Source organism: Pezoporus occidentalis, unplaced genomic scaffold (genome assembly GCF_034315485.1).
Source record: "Pezoporus occidentalis ecotype Australia unplaced genomic scaffold, CSIRO_AGI_Poc_V1 ctg235, whole genome shotgun sequence".
NCBI lineage: Eukaryota > Metazoa > Chordata > Aves > Psittaciformes > Psittacidae > Pezoporus > Pezoporus occidentalis.
This window is the reverse complement of record NW_026914233.1, coordinates 1383028-1401603: the sequence shown is the minus strand read 5'-3', so window position 1 is coordinate 1401603 and position 18576 is coordinate 1383028. Positions and strand designations below refer to the sequence as shown.

General features: G+C 43.4%; 1 protein-coding gene across 6 annotated transcripts in view; it reads left to right on the top strand.

Annotated features, from left to right (window-relative positions):
- Positions 1-18576, top strand: part of FYCO1 (FYVE and coiled-coil domain autophagy adaptor 1) — a 42020-nt gene that overhangs the window by 13576 nt on the left and 9868 nt on the right. For 4 of the 6 annotated variants that reach the window (XM_062621839.1, XM_062621840.1, XM_062621843.1 and 1 more), the window contains 10 exons: positions 1044-1150; positions 2025-2168; positions 2929-3022; positions 3504-6134; positions 8040-8132; positions 9295-9413; positions 10689-10856; positions 11276-11425; positions 12854-13059; positions 13410-13548. In XM_062621839.1, coding sequence (XP_062477823.1) covers positions 1044-1150; positions 2025-2168; positions 2929-3022; positions 3504-6134; positions 8040-8132; positions 9295-9413; positions 10689-10856; positions 11276-11425; positions 12854-13059; positions 13410-13548 — 3851 coding nt within the window. The remainder of the gene's footprint in view (positions 1-1043; positions 1151-2024; positions 2169-2928; positions 3023-3503; positions 6135-8039; positions 8133-9294; positions 9414-10688; positions 10857-11275; positions 11426-12853; positions 13060-13409; positions 13549-18576) is intronic. The other 2 variants (XM_062621845.1, XM_062621842.1) reach the window with 2 other exon arrangements.

The window sequence follows — 18576 nt, the reverse complement described above, 5'->3', positions numbered from 1 at the left end:
TATAGTGTATCAGTGAGTTAAATGAGGAACCTGAGTCTGAGTTGAGCACAGAAGCCCAGTAGCAGCATGGAATACTGATGAAGGAGGAAGGAAAGTGTAGCCTTTGAGCCTTCTTTCACACTAACTGTTCAGTCAATATTCACAGTAACCTACTAACTTGTGCCTCAGCCCCTCTCATGTTGGATTCCATTTCTGAGTCTTGAGTATGTTTGGTTTGTTGGTTGGATGAACGGTTTAGTCGGGAGCATTGCTGCCTGGTGAGAGATTCTTTCATCACTATCAGTTTCCATTCCTAAATTGATCAGTGACTTCGATGGCTAGAAGAAATAAAACACTGCTGTTTAGTGTTTCACTGTTTTGCAGGACAGCAAATAGCTCAGATGTAAAAAACAAACCAATGTCTCAATTCCCCAAGTCAAGAGCTGTAACAAAGTTAAATACTGAGTTTTGTGATGCCCTTTATGTTGATATAACAGCTGTCTTCATGGAAAGAGCCATTAATTTTGGTCATGCAGCTGCTCTTGGTCTGAAGTAAGAATTAGGTTTTTATTAACTTAATGGCTTAAGTATTAAGAAAGGGTGAGTGGGTCTGTGGGGGTGTGTATTTGTGTATGTGTACATCTTTGTTCTATGACTAGAGCTGCTCTAAAGCTCTTCCAGCTGTGGCCAGGCACATCCCAAGTAACCTAAGCAGACACTTCTGGCTTTGCTGGGCACATTGGGATTTTGCCTTGCGTTGGGAATCGTCCTTAGCGTAGTCTGTACTCATGTACTCAGTATATGAAATTAATCATTGGTCCTGTGATGCCCTTTACACTGTTAAAAAGTGGACATCAGCCAGCTGTAGGTGCACATTCATCATTCAAAAAGGGTTCCACCCAGTGACAGTATTGGGAGAAGGTGTCTCTCAGTTCTTACTACTTCCTTTACAACTAGTGGCTTATTGTGAGTGGTTTTGTGTTGATACATAGGCTGTTCTGGCCACGTCTCTACATCACAGATGATACTTAGGATTTTCTTTTCTTGTGGTTTCTCCCTTTCAGCTACGAACATCTCTTGGAAAAGGAAGAGCATTTCTTCGTTACTCCCTGGTGCACCAGAGGCTAGCAGACACCTTGCAGCAGTGTTTTATGAACACCAAGGTGACCAGGTGAATAGCAAAGTACCTTGTTCACTAATGGGTGTTTGCTCAGTGTGATCAGGCAGCATCATAAAGTAGCTATTGAAAGGAATTGAAACGCTTCCAAATGGTTGGCTTAGAGAGCTGGTAATAGGATAGGAAGGATAACAGACCTTTTGGCCTGGGTCACTGGTTCATACCTATTTTAGGCTGGTAAAGATTGAAAGTTGTTACAGCTAAATATCTGTTGAGTGGGAGGTCCTGATGCTTCTGTCTGTTTGTTTCAAAGGTGACATTTTTAGAAGCATTGAAGATCCTGGGCTTGATCTTCTGTGCTGGGCATCATAAAGGAGGATTAATTTGGATGTGTTGCTCAAAGCCCGAGAAAGCATTTAAGTGTATCTCTGGGTTGTCACATAGAAGAACAGCTTGCTCCTGGCCAAGGAACACCAAAGATAGTTTGTAGTTGGTTGAGGGAGGCATTGCTGTGGCTGTTAGAAAAAGCCATCTATTTACGCAGTATATTTAACTCTGATTGCTGCGTTCTTTGCCTCATTTCTGATGTTTCAAGTGTGTGCTTTAGGTATTTACTGTGTGATTACCCAGTGTATAGCAAATATTTTGTCTTGCTGGTGTTTTGGCCAAGCACTAGAACAAAAAATACCTTGTGCGGGGGCTCCTCTAAAGATATTTCTGTGGACTTCATTAAAGCTGTTGAATTTCATTCGTATCAAAGGGATGGGTTGTTTCAGTTTGTGTTAGTACAGTGTATCATAATTTTTCTGGGATGGAGTGAAAATGATGCTGTGGGGCTTTTTGTGAGTGAAGCTGCTGCTTCTTTTATACTTATGAATGAGTTTTGTGACTATTGCTTACTTTATTTTTGTGTCTGATTGTTTTCAAGTGACTGGTACTACGCAAGAAGTCCATTTCTCAATTCCAGGATGAGTTCTGACATTGTGGGTCATCTCTATGAGCTGACTGACGTTCAGTTTGACTTGGCATCAAGAGGCTATGATTTAGATGCTGCCTGGCCAGCATTTGCCAGGTACGATAGAAGTACTTTGTCATTTAGTATTAACAGGGCCATAAAATGTAGCATAAAATTCTTCACAGTCTGTTAAAGCTTCTGCTTTTGAAGGTAGGAATATTTGTGTTAGAGCAGTATATGCTTTCTCCATGTAATTAGTCTATGATCAAATTGGCCTTTATTTCTTTCAGTATCCTGTGTACCAGAGATCAGAGTTGATGCTCTGTAATGGAGTACTTCCAATAAGGGCAGCTTAGGCCACCTCCCAAGCTGTTCTCATCTTCAGAGGAACAAGAACAAATATTCTTAGCTCTTTCTGTTTTAAGAGCTGAGACATGCGGTGACTGAAAAGCCAAGCAGTGTGCTTCACTTGTAGCGATGGTAGAGATGTCAGTATGTGGTCACTCACAGCCTGATCCTACTTCAACGAGGGGGAGAACTTTAGGCCTGATCCAGATCCATTTTCCAGTGGGTGTTTTCGAGGGCTGCATGCTGCCACCACCTGGCTGAGCCGCCACCAAACAGTTGCTTAGAGCAGAGTTGCATCGTGGTTCTCGTGGATGTGGGAAGTCATGGCTGCCAATCCCATAAGCTTTCTTGACATCCTTAGTTTGTTTTCCATCCACTTCAGTGGTTGTTGGCCCCATAACTGCAGCTGCTGTGATGTCTTTTGGTATATAGTAGTTCCAACTCCACAAATGTTACATGTGAGAGTAGGAAGACATGCATGTATGTGCTTAGACTTCTCCTATAGCTTGTTTCTCTGTGTGATCAACAGGAGGACACTGTCCTCACTTGGATCTTCTGCATATTTATGGAAGCCCCCAAGTCGCAGTTCCAGCATGAGCAGTTTAGTGAGCAGTTATTTGCAGGTAAGCATATTACAAAGAAATGTTTATGTGACATAGTAGATCCTTAATTAATGGCATCATTCCAGAGTGCTTGATAGCTTTATGGTGATTATGACTCATGTAATGGTAAACTACAAAAAAGAGTTCTTAGTTAAAAGTAAAGAGAATTGTCCAGTAGCTGATTCAACTGAACACGCAGACCTTGTATCTGCCTGCAGATAGAATCATCGAATGATCTAGGTCGGAAAAGACCTGTAAGATCAAGTCCAACCATTACCCCATGACTGCCAAGAACACCACTAAACCTTAGGGCCTCATCTACATGCTTTTTCATTTATCTTTTGTGAAAACAAGCCCCATTTCCTGGGAGTTGATATCTTATAATGCTGCGAGTGCAACATACAACATCACTGTGCATTAGAAACCTGAATTTGCTCTCATCTGAGCACACCATTTAAATGCATTCTTAAACTTTCTGCTTTTTCCCCTTCTGTTCCTTTAGGCCCAGGAGTTCCCCTCCAGCCCTGATGCAAATAACTCACTAAATGTTGAACACCTTGAGGGCTTTGAAGAGATGCGTGTAGAACTTGACCAGGCTGAGTTGAGGCAGAGGGAACTTCAAGATCGTATTCACCAGCTAGAAATGGAAAATCAGGAGCTCCAGGCAGCTGTCAGCCTTCAGAAGGAGCAAGTACAGGCAGAAAAGGAGAAGAGCAATAACTACAATGAGGAGAACTCCCGGCTGACAAAGATGATCACAGAGTTACAGAAACAGTGTGAGGTCTCACACTCCACTCAGAGCACTGTTCATGACCTGCAGAGGTGCCTGCAGTCACTAGAGCTGAATGCAGTGGAGCAGCAGAAGGAATATTCAACAAAACTCGAGCAGCTCATGGCCAGCAAGGAAGACTATGCCTCAAAACTGCAGGTGTTAAATCAGGAGCTGGAGGCCTCTAAGGCTTTGGTTGCTATGAAGGATCATTGCATTGATGAGCTCAAAGCCAAGCTGAGTTCCACAGAACAGAAGAACCTCAATCTCCTTGCAAAAGTTGATGCTGCCTTGGAGGAAAGGGGACAGCAAGCCACAGCCCACTGTGATGCTGCCCTACAGGTACATGCACTGTTAGAGAAGCTTCAGGAATCGGAAAAGGAAAAGGCAGGCATGCAAAGACTCAATAATGAGCAAGCGTCTCAGCTGAAAGCAGTGAGGGAGGAGCTGCAGCTGAAAGAAGAGGCACAGAAGGAGCTGGAATCTAGATACAATCACCTCACTGCTGACTCCAAAGAAGAGGATGAAAAGCTGCTTGGGAGGCTGGAATCCATGGCAAAGGAAATGGAAGCACTTCAGAAGGCCCTAACCCTGAAAGAAAAGGAAGTGTCTGAGCTCCAGACCCAGGTAATGGGGTCGCTGGCTCAGGTGGGGTCACTGGAAAAAAGTCTTGAGGAAGCAAGGAAAGAAAAAGAGAAACTTGAGGAGGAATATGGTAGGAAGGAAGGAACACTGAAACAGGAAGCCCAGTCACAAGCAGAGCAACTTCAACTGCAGGAGGGTCGCTTAGCAAAGGTGAGTCAGTCTGTGTATAGCCTTGAGGAGCAAAACCGGAATCTCTTGTCTGAGAAGGAGCATCTCAGCCAGAAAGTCAAGGAGCTGGAGGAGCAGATGGAGCAGCAAAACTCTGCAGTGAGTGAAATGGGTGAGGAGGGCAGGAAGCTGAAAGCAGAGAATGTGGATTTGCAGCAGTCCAAGAAGAAGATGGAAGGGAAGCTGAAAAATCTGGAAGCTTCTAAAGCCTCCCTGGAAGCTGAGGTAGCCAGGCTGAGAGCCTCTGAGAAACAGCTTCAGAGTGAGATAGATGATGCCCTGGTGTCAGTTGATGAAAAAGAGAAGAGGCTCCGGAGTGAGAACAAACAGCTGGATGAAGACTTGCAGAATGCCAGGAGGCAAAGCCAAATCCTGGAGGAGAAATTAGAGGCTCTGCACTCAGACTATGAAGAACTAAAGCAAAGAGAAGAGACCATGAAGGAGTCTTACGCCTCACTTGAAGGACAGCTGAAGAGTGCCAAACAGCACAGTTTACAGATGGAAAAAAGCTTAGGCACTTTGGAAGAAAGCAAAGAGTGTCTCCAGACACAGCTCTTGGAGAAGGAACTAAAACTGCAAGACATGGAGAGCCAGTGTGAGCAGCTAAGAGCAGAAGCTGAAAGACATAAGAAGAAGTCAGAGGCTCTTGAGGTAGAAAAGCTCAGTGTTGAAAAGACATGCCTTCATCAGACAAAGCTTATAGAATCCCTCACATCAGAAAAGGAATCCGTGGAAGAACATCAGCTACAGCAGGCAGCTTCTCTGGAGAAGGAGGCAAAAGAGCTGACCTCCAGACTGGCCATGAGTGAAGAGCAGCTGGAGGTCAGCCGTGGTGAAGTGTCTAGACTGCAAGCAGAGGTCCTTGACCTGCGAGTCAAGCTTCAGCAGGCTGCTGATGAGAGAGAGCAGATGAGAGGTGAGCTGGCAGTCACAGAAGCTTCCTTGGGAGAGCAGAAGGTGCTTGTCCAGCAGCTTAAAGAGCAGAGTGAGTCACTCAACAGAAATCATGTGCAAGAACTGGTGCAATGTGAAGAAAGAGAAGAAGTGCTGAAAAAAGAGCATGAGACAGCAGCCCACCAAAAAGCTCAGCTAGAAAATGATTTGCTGAGCATGAAGGAAGAGCTATGCAAGGTTAAGCAGTGCCTGGAAGTTGCTAGAATGGAAAATGAAGAAAACAAAGATCTCCTCCACAGGACCAACACAGATATGGCTGAACTTGGTATTCAGATTTGTGCCTTGACCTCTGAAAAGGTGGATGCAGAAGAGCAGTTAGCCCAGGCTACAAAAAGCCTCAAAGAACTGGAAGAACAGGCAGCCAAGCAACAGGAGAAGCTGAAGCTTGATATCTCTAATCTCAGACAGGAGAACAAGAGCCTTCAAGAGAAATTAGAGGAGGCTCAAGTATGTGCCTCAGCTGTCCCAAGTCTGCAATTGCAGCTGGAGGCAGCAACGAAACGGGTACAGAGTTTCCAAGAGACCAGCCAAGAAGAGCTGTCTGCAATAAAATTTCAAATGAGCACAGAGATTCTAAATTGTCAGACAAAATTCAAGGTAAATGAATGTGATGGTTACAGCTGAGGGAGCTGTGCAGGATTTCCCCTGCTTTACCATCTGCTGCAGCAATAACTGCATGAAACCCTGAGGTTTGCGATTGTCAGGCTCTGAGACTAGCACACAGCTAGTCTTAACCTAGGAGTCTTAAAATGCCTCTACACTTCTTACCTAGGACTATTTGAGGTAAAATCACAGAATCATTAGGGTTGAAGTGACCTCTGGAGATCCTCTGGTCCAACCTAAGTGGAGTGGGGCCAAGGCAGGGACACCCAGAGCAGGTCACACAGGAATGTGCCCAAGCATGTTTGAATGTCTCCAGAAAGGGAGACTCCACAACCCCCCTGTACAGCCTGTTCAGTGCTCTGACACCCTCAGTGTAAAGAAGTTCTTCCTCATGCTGAGGTGAGACTTGTTGTGCGTTAGTTTATGGCCATTGCTCTTCGTCCTGTCGCTGGGCACCACTGGAAAGAGTCTGGCACCATCCTCCTGGCACTCTTCTCTTATTTTGGAGATGTGTAGTGTGGCCACCCGAGCACAGTAGAGAGGCCATGTAATATAGAAAAGCCCACCAGTAATGGAGAGGGAGTTGGCACTTTAGGTAGTGTATTCTGGAGCTGTTCCCTCTGGTCACAGCTTTGATTTCTTTCTCTTTTGGTAGGAACATTGCAAGCCCTGTTCCCAACACCCACAATGCTACTTCTCCTTAAAACTGATACTGACGAAAGCAAACTTAGACTGAGACCAGATACTTTTGCAGTTAATTCCCTCATGTAGTTTTGTGTTCAGCTGTTCAAAGCAGGAGCAGAGAAGATCAAAGTTTTGCTTCCAGAAAACATAAGTCAGGCCTGTGTATGTGAAACAGCACACCTAAAGGCTGAAGGTTTTATTGTGTTTGTGCTGCCGTGCTGAGATCATGGCTAAGAATGGCAGTCGATCAGAGGCGTATGCCACTGGTGGTATCCAGAAATCCCACAAGTTTGACAAAACAGCACCCATTCACCTCTGTTTCATTTCCATAAAGGCTTCGTAAACCTTTGTATGATTTGGGTTATCTCCCTCTTTTGAGCCAAAGCATTTTGAAAGTTGAGCCGCCTTTTTGTTGAGAGCTGTAATGGGAACAGTAAACCACAGCTAGTCTGCCACAACAGAGGGGAATTTCCGTGCATCCAGTTGTGTTTCTCCTTAGCTGCCTGTCACAAGGCTGACAGTGGTGCTGTGTTTATCCCATACATGGTAGTAGGAGCACTCTTGATTTACAGCTAGGAATCTTGTAGAGACTCCCATGCATAAGCGCCTCAGCTGAGAACATCCCATCTCAAGAGAGCACATCTAAACAGGAGGCCAGTGTCCACAGAGCAACAAGTGAAGGGGAAAGTGAAGGAACATGAAATAGGCCTTTGAAACACCTCTGGTGGCCAGGGAGGAGATGGCTGCCTGGAGAAAACTGGTCAGAGGGAGACAACTGCTCTGTGGCGTCTGTGGCAGATACAAAAGGGAATTTATCTAGGGCTGTACTAACAGGAGCACTCCCAGGAGCCTGAGGGCAGTGATTATCCCTCTTTACTCAGTACTTATAAGGCCACATCTGAAATATTGTTTGCCCCTTCAAAACCATCAGTAACCTGCAGCTTGATCACCAGAAAGCCCTCAGGAGGATCAGTGCTGGAGCACTTGCTCTGTGCAGGAAGGCTGGGGAATGGGGCTTATTCAGCCTGGAGAAGACACAGCTTCATGGGGACCAAAAAGCAGCACCCCAGCACCTTCAGAGAGTTACTAAGAAGAAAGAGCTGGGCTTTTTACAGGGGTGCAAAGATGGGGGGGCACGAAAGACAACAGACAAATGGGAAAGAGCAAGGGTGGCTGCTAGAGGAATGCTAACTCTTGGCTCCATCTCTCTGCTAGGCTGTCAGTGAAGAGTGTGGGAAAGTAAGAGAGCAGCTAGAGGAGCAGAAGCGACAACAGCGTGCTGCAGAGGAAGAGATTGCAGAGTTACAAGTAGGTGCTTGATCTGATTAAAAGACAGAGGTGTTTGTGTCAGCAGGCATTAGTGTTCTCTCTGAGAAGGCAGCAGCATTTCTGGTGACTGGATATGAGGCTGGGAATGTCCCTGAATGAATACAAGTGCTGCAGACAAAATACTTGGCAGCTGAAAGTTAGCCACTGAAACAGCACTTAGGATTTGTCCTGCAGTGAAAGCTAGTTAGGGTTTGAGTAAAACCTAGCTATGTGTACACTTCTAAATGGGGGTGCAGGTTTAAAAGGTGTCTGTCTTAGGCCCTGCTTGCCCACTGCACACAGCCGTGTGTGTGGATCCAACTGTTTGCAGGCTGCAAAGCACACTGAGAATTAATCTGGTTGAGAAATAATCCAGCTGGGAAGAAAACATGATTTTTGCAATACATTTATCAAACAGTTGCGTTAGGAGGGGTGTAAGGACCCCAGAAATAAGACAGTTATTGAACCTGGCCCTGCCTTCTAGCAGAGATATGCACACCTTTAGATGCAGCTAGGTATGTTCCCTGAGGACTCCCAAGTTTGCCAGACTCCTCTGGAGAGGCTAGGTGTGAAAGAAGTTTTTGTTTCCATTATACTTCATGTGTCATATAGCTTTAATAATCATAGAAGCAGAGAATGGTTTGGGTTGGAAAGGACCCTAAGCTCATCCAGTTCCAACCCCCTGCCATGGGCAGGGACACCTTCTGCTAGGCCAGGTTGCTCCAAGCCCCATCCAACCTGGCCTTGAACACTGCCAGGGCTGGAGCATTTACCACTTCCTTGGGCAGTAAACATTTCCCAAATACATTCTTTGTTCTTTCGAAACTTTCAGGTGGTGAAAAACCTTGCAGGGCATATTCTTTTGCCATTATCTTTGAGAGATGTTCCTTGATAAGGAGGCAAAAGCTCAACTGATACGGACTAGTAAGAATTAGAGACTTAATACTGTCTCGCTTTAGAGTCTATCCCTTACTCAGTGTGACAGGAGTAATCAATCAGTCGTACACAACTAATTAGCATCTGCTTATACAAGAATATCTTAATTGGTGGTTTGGCTTTAACAGATTCTTTTAAAGCATTGTTTAGGTGTCTTGGTAATTGTCCTATACTTGATAAAGTGTTGTTTTTCTATGTAAGGAAATACAGTCATTTATTTCACTAGGCTACAAACACAAGTTTGTCTAGAAAGCTGGATGAAGCAAGAGAGCTGCTGTCTGAATCAGAATCTGCTCGGCTGCAGAAAGAAGAGGAGGTGTCATCTCTGAGAGAACTCTTGGAAAGGTGGGAATTTGGGTCCTTTACACCATTACCTGTAAGCCAAGTAAGGGGCCAGTAACCAAAGCATCTTGAAAATGGCTGTGGGTTATGAAGTGGCATATGCCACAGGGTTTATATAGGGCAAATAGTGCCCGGGCACTGATGGAAAATATGAGGTTGACACTTCAGATGAGAAATCTGTAAATTGCACAGCACACGTAAGTGCAAGGTTGGGTTTTGATGTATTTTTAATTTAGCTGATGACATAAATTCATTGTATGACTTCCTTTATGAGACTGAAAGACATTTTACAACTTCTTTTTACCTTATAGCGTAATAACAAAACTAAAGCATCAATATTGGCTCTTTGTTTTCATAAGGAATGGAAAATTTGTGCTTTTTAACAGTTTTTTTTTCCTCTCCTCAATATTTCAGAGAATCAGTAAGAATTATTTGAATGGGGCCACATCCTGCATGTCTTTGTCATGTTTCTTATCAGTTTAAAGTATCTAACACAGGTTTGAAATGTGAGCCTGTGTGGTGTGGATTAACTGGCAGTCCAGAATAGATCTTCATGGGGCATGGGCTCACACAGAGTTTCGGTTAACCAACTTTGTTTGTACATTTTTTTGTGCTGATATCATCTGTCTTTGTGGGAAGACTGATGATTCTTGATCTGTACTGAAGGTTGTCAGTGCAAAATCTAACTCGTCAAAATATTTGAATACAGTTGAATTAGCTGAGTGAGTTAGAGCAGCTCAACCGTTTGGGTTGTGTTGCTGTAGCATCTTCGATCCATTGCTGGGACTCACAGGGCTGAAACTGCCATATTGTTAACTCAAAACTTACATTCTTGGAAGCTTCCTGGGAAAATTTCCTTCCACTGACTGTGCAGTGAACTGAGTTGTCTCTAGCCTTTGGTTCTTGAATTGCATTGGTGTTAGAAGAGCATAGTGAGAAACTGGTTTGCTTCCCTTTTGTGAACGTGAAGCTCAGTTTGCAGCTGCTGCTGATCTTAGCTTCCAAGAACAGCTATTTTACTCCCAGTGTGGTAGCCATCATAAGCTTTGCTATAAGCAGGGCATCCAAGAAATTGCTGGTTGCTGAGTGTGTTCACTAGATAACAGATCTGTGTGCACTTTCAGTGATGTAGAAAAGTGGAGAGATTCTGACTAACTGTAAAAACTATGCACACTGAGAAAGTACCTGTTTATGAGGGTGGAGGACCACTTTCTTCCATGAGGAAGACTTGAATGCACATGAGCTAAATTATTCTTAATTGCCTTTGTATTTGATCAGGATGCAAAAAGAAGCTGAGGAAGCAAAAGAGAAGGTCCTGGATTACAGTGAGAAGCTCAGCAAGGTGGCAGCAGACAAAGACAGAAGTGACCAGAAGTTGTTTGCTGAACTGGATGATCTGACAAGAACAAAACAGTTCCTTGAAGAGCGTTTGATAGAACTTATCAGGTTGGCATTAAAATAAAGAGCAAGAAGCGATTAAAATCCTAGCTTAGGATGTTAAGGGTGGTTCAGTCTTGTATTCCTGAGTGGAAGATACAGGTAATGGCCAAGTTCATCAGCAGTTGAAACTCTGCATTTCCATAATGCAGTCAAAAATATAGCATCCGTTATTATTCCCTCCTTAATTTGCTGTCTGTTTTGCAAAAATACGTAGTTCTCTCCATGACATACGTTTTTCTCTGCTCCTCCCTAAGAGCTTTGGTGGGTTTCTGATCTATCTTTATGTCTGAAACCTCCTCAGAAGTTTCATCAAAGCAATTTTTACTGTGAAACTTTTGCCAACGTTCAAGTTGAGGTCGGTTATCAGTAAACCAGCAGTAATCATTTCTGTGTGTTTTTCCTCTCTTTTAACTGTGTCTCTGCAGAGATAAAGATGCTCTGTGGCAAAAATCAGATGCTCTGGAGTTCCAGCAGAAGCTTAGTGCAGAGCAAAGGTGGCAGGGGGACACAGAGGTTAACCACTGCCTGGACTGCCAGAAAGAGTTCTCATGGATGGTGCGCCGACACCACTGCAGGTCAGTTTGTGGAACTCCACTACGCTGCTCAAAAGCAAAATCCAGTTTAAATGTTTTTATGGATGAAGTACTTCCTAATGTTCACAGTTCATTGGTCAAAATCATTAATACAAGTCATTGTAGAGGCTGAAAGAACACGAGCTCACAAGGGGAAAAGAGACATCAATGGAAAGGTCTCTTGACATGTATTAAGGCAAGGATCTGGATGCAACTTAGTTTCTCATTTCTGGAAACAAAGATAATCACACCTTATATAGCGTGTGTCCGGGTTTTAATGTATTTATTATGCACTGCTCTGTGCATGGTGTAAACAATATTCACTAAAATGATTTTGCTATTGTGATAGAAGTATTTCAGAACACAAGCAACATGCTGTGCAATTACAAATTTGGTTCCTTACACTAGGTATGCTCAGGGATATTTGCTGATTGCAGAGTAAACTGTAAAAAAACCTTAACATTAAATTACTTCCTATGCAGTGAGCCTGCTTGGAGTTAACTAATGACTTGATCTAGATTTACTCAAATGTATTTAAGTGGATACATTTCAGGGTCTTAGTCATGTTTGTTTTGTCTCTCTTTACTGTTCTCTATCCTCGATTCATCCTCTAAGGTGAGTAGTACTAGGACTGTTTCAATTGCATATGAACGTAGGGAACATTCAATGAGGATTAATGAATAGTGAAGTCATTTCCAGTACCAACTTCCAGATTACTCATTTCTACTAAAATCTGCGAAACCTGCTTGTGTTTTCAGCTGCTAATGATTTATTTAAGAAACCAAAACCACCAAGACTTCATGAAGAGCAGTCATCCCTGCTGGGTGCTTTTCTTCAGGAAAATCTTAACACGTTCATTAAGAAGTAGTTGTCAGGTTTAGTCCTGAGAGGCTGCAGAGGTGAGAGAGCAGGAGGGGTGGATGTTCATATATGTGTCCAATGCTGGTTTTTCTTCCCTGTCTGAAGGGGAAAAGGGTGGTTATTAATAGAGATGTCTAGATGTGTTCTTGTAGCCCTTACAATGAAATGGAGTTTGGCTCTGAGTATGAGATTTGGCCTGTGTAATATTGTTAAGTATATTTCCTTCCTTCAATATATGTAATATTTATTTGTATTGCAGATTGGTGAGTATTTATTTGGCTTATGTTTTAATATTTAAATGTATATGTAATTGGGTTTTTAGTGGTTTTTTATTTTTTTTTCTGTTTTCCCTACTTATTAAGGCAGTTAAGTATGAATCTGTCCTGTGTTTGTCAAGAAAACTTGCTTCATCTCAGGAAGCAGCACAGTCTGTATTGAGTACATGGGTACAGCATTTGTGCTTTTGCAAAGAACAAGACCATCATGACAAAGCCCCTGGCTCTGTCACATGGATGTGTTCCACCTGGATGTGGTACTATTCTAACACCTTTGGTTTTGACTCATTTCTAGAATGTGCGGTCGCATTTTCTGCTACTACTGCTGCAACAACTACATGGTGACAAAGCCTGGTGGAAAGAAGGAGCGTTGCTGCAGAGCTTGCTTTAATAAGCCTAGAGTTATTGTGGACAGTACAGATGACTCTGGATCCAGTGCCAACCAGGAAGGATCACCAGCTTCACTGGAATCACCCGTGTCACCATCCGAGGGGGCTTTTGGTTAGCTTATTGTTTGCATGCTCTGGGGAAACAAGCAGAGTTCTTAGACATTGTCCAAGAAACCACATGGCCACCTCGTGCATCAAGGACCTACATGTTCATGGAGTGTTTTCAGGGTGGGACTGGTCCAATTATTGAATTTGATGAGTATTGACAGACATTTGCATGTGTATTCAATGAGTGTCGTTCAGCCTGAGGTTTTCGGTTCATTCCAATAGTGACCTAATGCTTCCACGAAAGCAAAGGAATGGCTCAGGCTTCCCCTGTAAGGGTTTTGCTTGTTTGGTTTCCAGACAAGCAGCTAATATTGTTTTATGTTTCTTTTCTATCTTTGAATGGCACCATTTCAGGTGAAGCCTCGAAACCACCAGATGATGCAGCATTTGATATAATCACTGATGAGGAGCTGTGCCAAGTACAGGAATCGGACTCTCTCCACAGTGAAAGTCAGATGGAGCAAGATTCTCTGGATCAAAGCGTGACAGATCTGTGAGTAAACACTGCTTCGTGGAGAGGGGACTCTTCTGGGTTTTATTTGCAGTACTGTTTTTTGGGTTACTTTTCAGTGCACTGGGGGTAGCCAACCTCTGCATACAGAGAAGACACTTCTGCTACCAGCCACGTGTTCAGTAGACCAACACAAACTGATTTTGGCCTGTTTGCACAATCAACATCAAGTCTACTAAATCCAAACAGGTCCACCTACTTCACCACAGCACAGAGGAGTAGTCACAGTTCAGTGCATGTCAAAATTAGCTTGCAGGCTACACTGGATCACGTTCACACTTAACTTACGGTAGGAGCAAAGCAGTACTCTTTATCAGACTCACCATTACTTAATATCAAGTGAACAAGGAGGCCGGGAAAAGATAAGGAAAGATATGCTCTTTTTATGACAGGCTTTATTGAACTGAATATGAACTAGCTGGTCTGCATCTGTAGGATTCCTTACTGCTTTAGAGATAGCTACTTACAAAAAGCAAAAAGAACAGGAACTGCATAGCTAAATCTGGCACAAGTTTATTCTTTTTTCCTGAAATGAGCACAAATGCAGGTTTCAGTCATGTCTTTTACATCTAGTTTACATAAATGAGCAAGGAAGAGGACCTAAGGCCATCTGAATATCCAAGTACTTGGTTTGCAAAATATGTTGTGGCATTAGAGTTTAATATATATCCATATTTAGACAAAATATTGTTAAAATGCTACTAAATATTTTCCAAAGTTTCTGTTCTGTAATATATAGTCTTTCAAAATCTCCTATATATTTGAGAATCAAAATAAAAAGAGGGCATTTTCACCTCAGTTCTGGGCTTGTTCTGCTTCTGAGCAGAAAAAGAAGCATGATAAATGAAAATGCTAAGCTGAAGATAGCCACAGAGTAACCAGCCTGCTGCTGAGGAAGCAGACTTTGACTCTTTTGCCCTCAGCAGACCAGTTTCCAGCACAAAGCACAGCATTTTGCAGTTTGGGTAGAAGGCAGACTGTACAGACTGGTTTAGTTGGGGGAAAAAAAAACAACTCTTCAAAATTGTCCGATTTTGTTGTTGGTAAATAAGTTGTATGCATCCTGCCCATTTTGTGTACTGTGACAGTGTATGTTTTTCATGCATTAGACAGACATGAGCAAACTGAACTTCACAGTGCTCTTTTGAAGTGAATCTGGCCCTTGTTTTGCCAAGGGACAATTTGTGTGTGGGGTTTTTGTTTCCTTTAAGAAGGAAACCAAGTGTAATGTACTTTGAATTCATGCTGTCTGCAGAGGGGATGTCAATGAGTTAGATCCGGTGACTACAACCAGGACTAAAGAAATAAGTGTGTGTCACCATTTGTTTCAACTTGTCCCACAAAATGTTAAAGCTGGACGGAAGGATTGCCACTAGTGATGGAATACTACTCTTGAAGGGCGCTCGTGCAACATCCTGCTTGACCATGTAAACTGTTAGAAGCTGTCTCCCCTTGTTCACAGCTTAGAGGTAGGAAAGCCAAGAAATAGTGTTTTAACCTCTGTTGCTCTTGGTTCATCAGTCCTACTCTGTGCTTGAGACACTCTGAACACTGGAGAGGAGAATGGCTTGGATGGAGAATTACACTGTGGATGACTTGAGCATCTCAGTGTGGCTGAGATTTTCACGCTTGCCTTACCTTATTCTGGGTGTGAGTCCTTCCTGCCTGGAAATGCAAGTTGGTGCTCAAAAGAGTGAATGATCTTAAAGGATATTTTCCTTTCTACTTGTGCCCCTTTTGGTGTCTACTACACTGCGCTTTCCTAAAGGCTAGGATTAAAGAGTAGTCACTTCATGCTTTCAGGTCTGTTATGTGAGTTTGAAGCAATCTGTGAGAAGCTGAGGTAAGTTGTGCAGTTGCAGCACATCCTGCTACTTCAAGGCTCATGGGTTCTCTTTTGGAGTGTTGTATTTTGAAGCTCTTATTTCTTTTCACATTTGCAGATTGTGTTCTAAAACACAGGTCAGGAGGATATTGCATAACACTGGATCAAAGTCCCCAGGGTAAACCAGTGTTCCCATTTTCACATATTGTAGAAATTCCATGCCTGCAATTAACACTGCAGCAGCAGAATTAAGATCAAAGCAGAAGTGTGAAAAAAACCAAAAAGTGCCACTACCCTGGTATGGAAACAATGACTTTGTTCACACCTTTTGTGTGTATTCACACCTTTGGCTGCTTTTGGTAGAAAGCACATCTTGGCCTGTCTGCACTGTGGTTGCTTTGGTTTGGATTCTTGTTTTTTAGAGACTCATAACAGTCTTTCCTGACCTGATTACAACTCACATGGCTGGGCAGGGTGCCAGTGTAGCCAAAAGGGGGAACTGATTGTGGTCTGAAGCATTCTCTGGCCTGCACAGAACCAGCAAGGGAGAGAAGTGGGGACAGGAGAACTTCTCACCACTCTCTGCTGATAAAAGCAGCCTTGTTGAAGCAGCTTTACTTGCCACACAAGCACAGCACATTACTTCCTAGTTTTGTTTTTAAGGATGTTGCACTATTTCACTATGGGAGAAACAAGAGGAATTGGGTAGTAAGGAAAGGATTGCCTAAACAGCTAAGGGGAAAAAAGTGATATGGATGTCATGGTGCCAATAAAGGTCAGATACAACTGAGCTGCAGTCATCTGGTAGGAAAGACCGAATATGGGGAGAAAAGGAACATCCAGAGTGAACATGGCTATTGCAAGAATGGTTTGAAACAGGTTAAACCTGGTATCTGAAAGCTGTGATACAAAGGACTTTCAGCCTTTGGGCCAGACCCAACCCTGTTTTCATCATATGTAGCCCACAGCTGCATAAAGCTCTCCCTGAGCTCCTCTCCAGTATCCCTTCATTCTTTTCCCTAATCCAGTCTTCACTCCTGTTCTGCCACTCTCTGCAGGAGCTTTTGCATACTTTCTGCCCCAGTCTGCACTGCCCCTGTGCACCTTTTTGCCTTCCACTGAGAAATTAAAAGGCCAGAGGTAGAAAAGAGGAACTGCAGGAACAAGGAAGGAGAACAACTTAAGGAGCCCAGAGTTTCAAGGCAAGAGATCCAGGGTGCCAAGGAGATGCCAGGAAAACCAAGAAAGATGTCATGGTGCAAAGAGTGTGTGGGAATTAGGGTGTGAGAGTTTATATCTAAGGAATGTTAGAGCATCTTGGTGTTAGAGCCCAAGGGTGTATGATGTCACTTGGTTTATGTACCCACTATAAAACTGCCTAGAAAATCTGGCAGCTATTTACAGCTTCTTTTCTTTTCTTTGTAAATACTGAGATAGGCAGCCTGCAGGAAAGAGGAAATACAATCCCACTAGTAAAGACATTGTGATCAGCATTAGGTGTTTCATGCTTTTCCTGATCAGAGCTGATCCTAAGCCAAAACTGGTCACTGAGTTAAGTATATCTTATATATTATAAGACCATCCAGTGGAGGGATAGTGACCAACAGCAGATGCCTGAGGAAGAGCATAAGAACAGGACAAGCATTAAGTAATACCTCTTCAAAATGCTCCACCAGCCTCTGACAATACTTGTCTCAAGGAGCTGCTGAACCAGAGCTGTTCTCTTCTTGCTGTAGTGTCTTTCCCATATGTCAGTTCTTCCTGCTTTTCAGACCCGCTTCACTTTCAAAAGACAAGAGAAACAGTCCAGACTGTTTTAATAGATACCAGAGGGTGCATATTCACAAGCTGGGGACCTGGCAAGCTGCAGGAACATCCTTAATGCTGCCACCTGGTGTGAAAAGCCAGGCAAGAATCAATTCTGTCAGGGAACATGAGCTCTTGTTAAATCTTGAGACTCTTTCTTATATTTTCCATATAGGCTACCAGACCTCAGCTTAGACCATTGGACTCAATGGGATATCATAAAGAGAAGGGGGATTTGCTTTGTGATTGTAATGCACTTGGGTTTAAGAGACAAAGTAGAAGACTTAGTGTTCCCTTAACCTATAGCGAGTAGGTCTGCTGAATTTATGGATTAGAGCATCCAAGTGGCAAGCTAACCACCAAGCCATGTGCTTGCTTGAAGCAGCAGGAATAAGGAAAATCACATTTCATAGGAGAACATGGAAAATGTATTGGTCCTGGGATAGAATTTACATTTCCAGGTCCCAAAAGAAAGGTGAAATAATGGATTAAATAAGGAACTCTAATGGCATTGCATAATAGATCACAGAGTTAGACACTTCTGGGAACCAAAGGCTGCGTGGAGACCTCATAGGAGCCTTCCAGTATCAGAAGGGGGCCTATAGGGATGCTGGGAAGGGACTTTTCATAAGGGACTGTAGTGACAGGACAAGGGGTAACGGGTTAAAACTGAAACAGGGGAAGTTTAGATTGGATATAAGGAGGAAATTCTTTCTGTTAGGGTGGTGAGGCACTGGAATGGGTTGCCCAGGGAGGCTGTGAATGCTCCATCCCTGGCAGTGTTCAAGACCAGGTTGGACAGAGCCTTGGGTGACATGGTTTAGTGTGAGGTCCCTGCCCATGGCACGGGGGGTTGGAACTGGATGATCTTAAGGTCCTTTCCAACCCAAACTATTCTATGATTCTGTATTAGTTCTCTTGATCTGTATAAATTCCAGGCTGCAAAATGAAAGCTGTGTACCTGTCGTGGTGAGAGGGTAGAGTTCTGTGAATCACAGCATGAAGTCTGCTGCTGTGCAAACAAAATATATGCATAGGTTTACAGGCTATAGTTTTCTAGGGTTTTTATCAGAAGCAGTTTTCTTACATAGTTGTGTAAAGATAATAAATTATTTGTATTGCTTTATTTGCACAGGTGTTGTGTTAACCTTTAGGGATGAAAATGTAGTATTTCATTCCTGCATTTCAGTGGACAGGTTGTGCTTGTTTCTTGCTCAGGTTTGGGCACTTAGTGACAGGTTTGAGCCTTTCCTGCAGGTCACAGCTGTCTCCTTAGGGTATAAATGGTCCTGGTGTGACTGTTAATATGACTGTTGACAGGCTGAGAACATGGGGGCTGTTCAGCCTGGAGAAGAGAAGCTGCGTGGAGACCTCAGAGC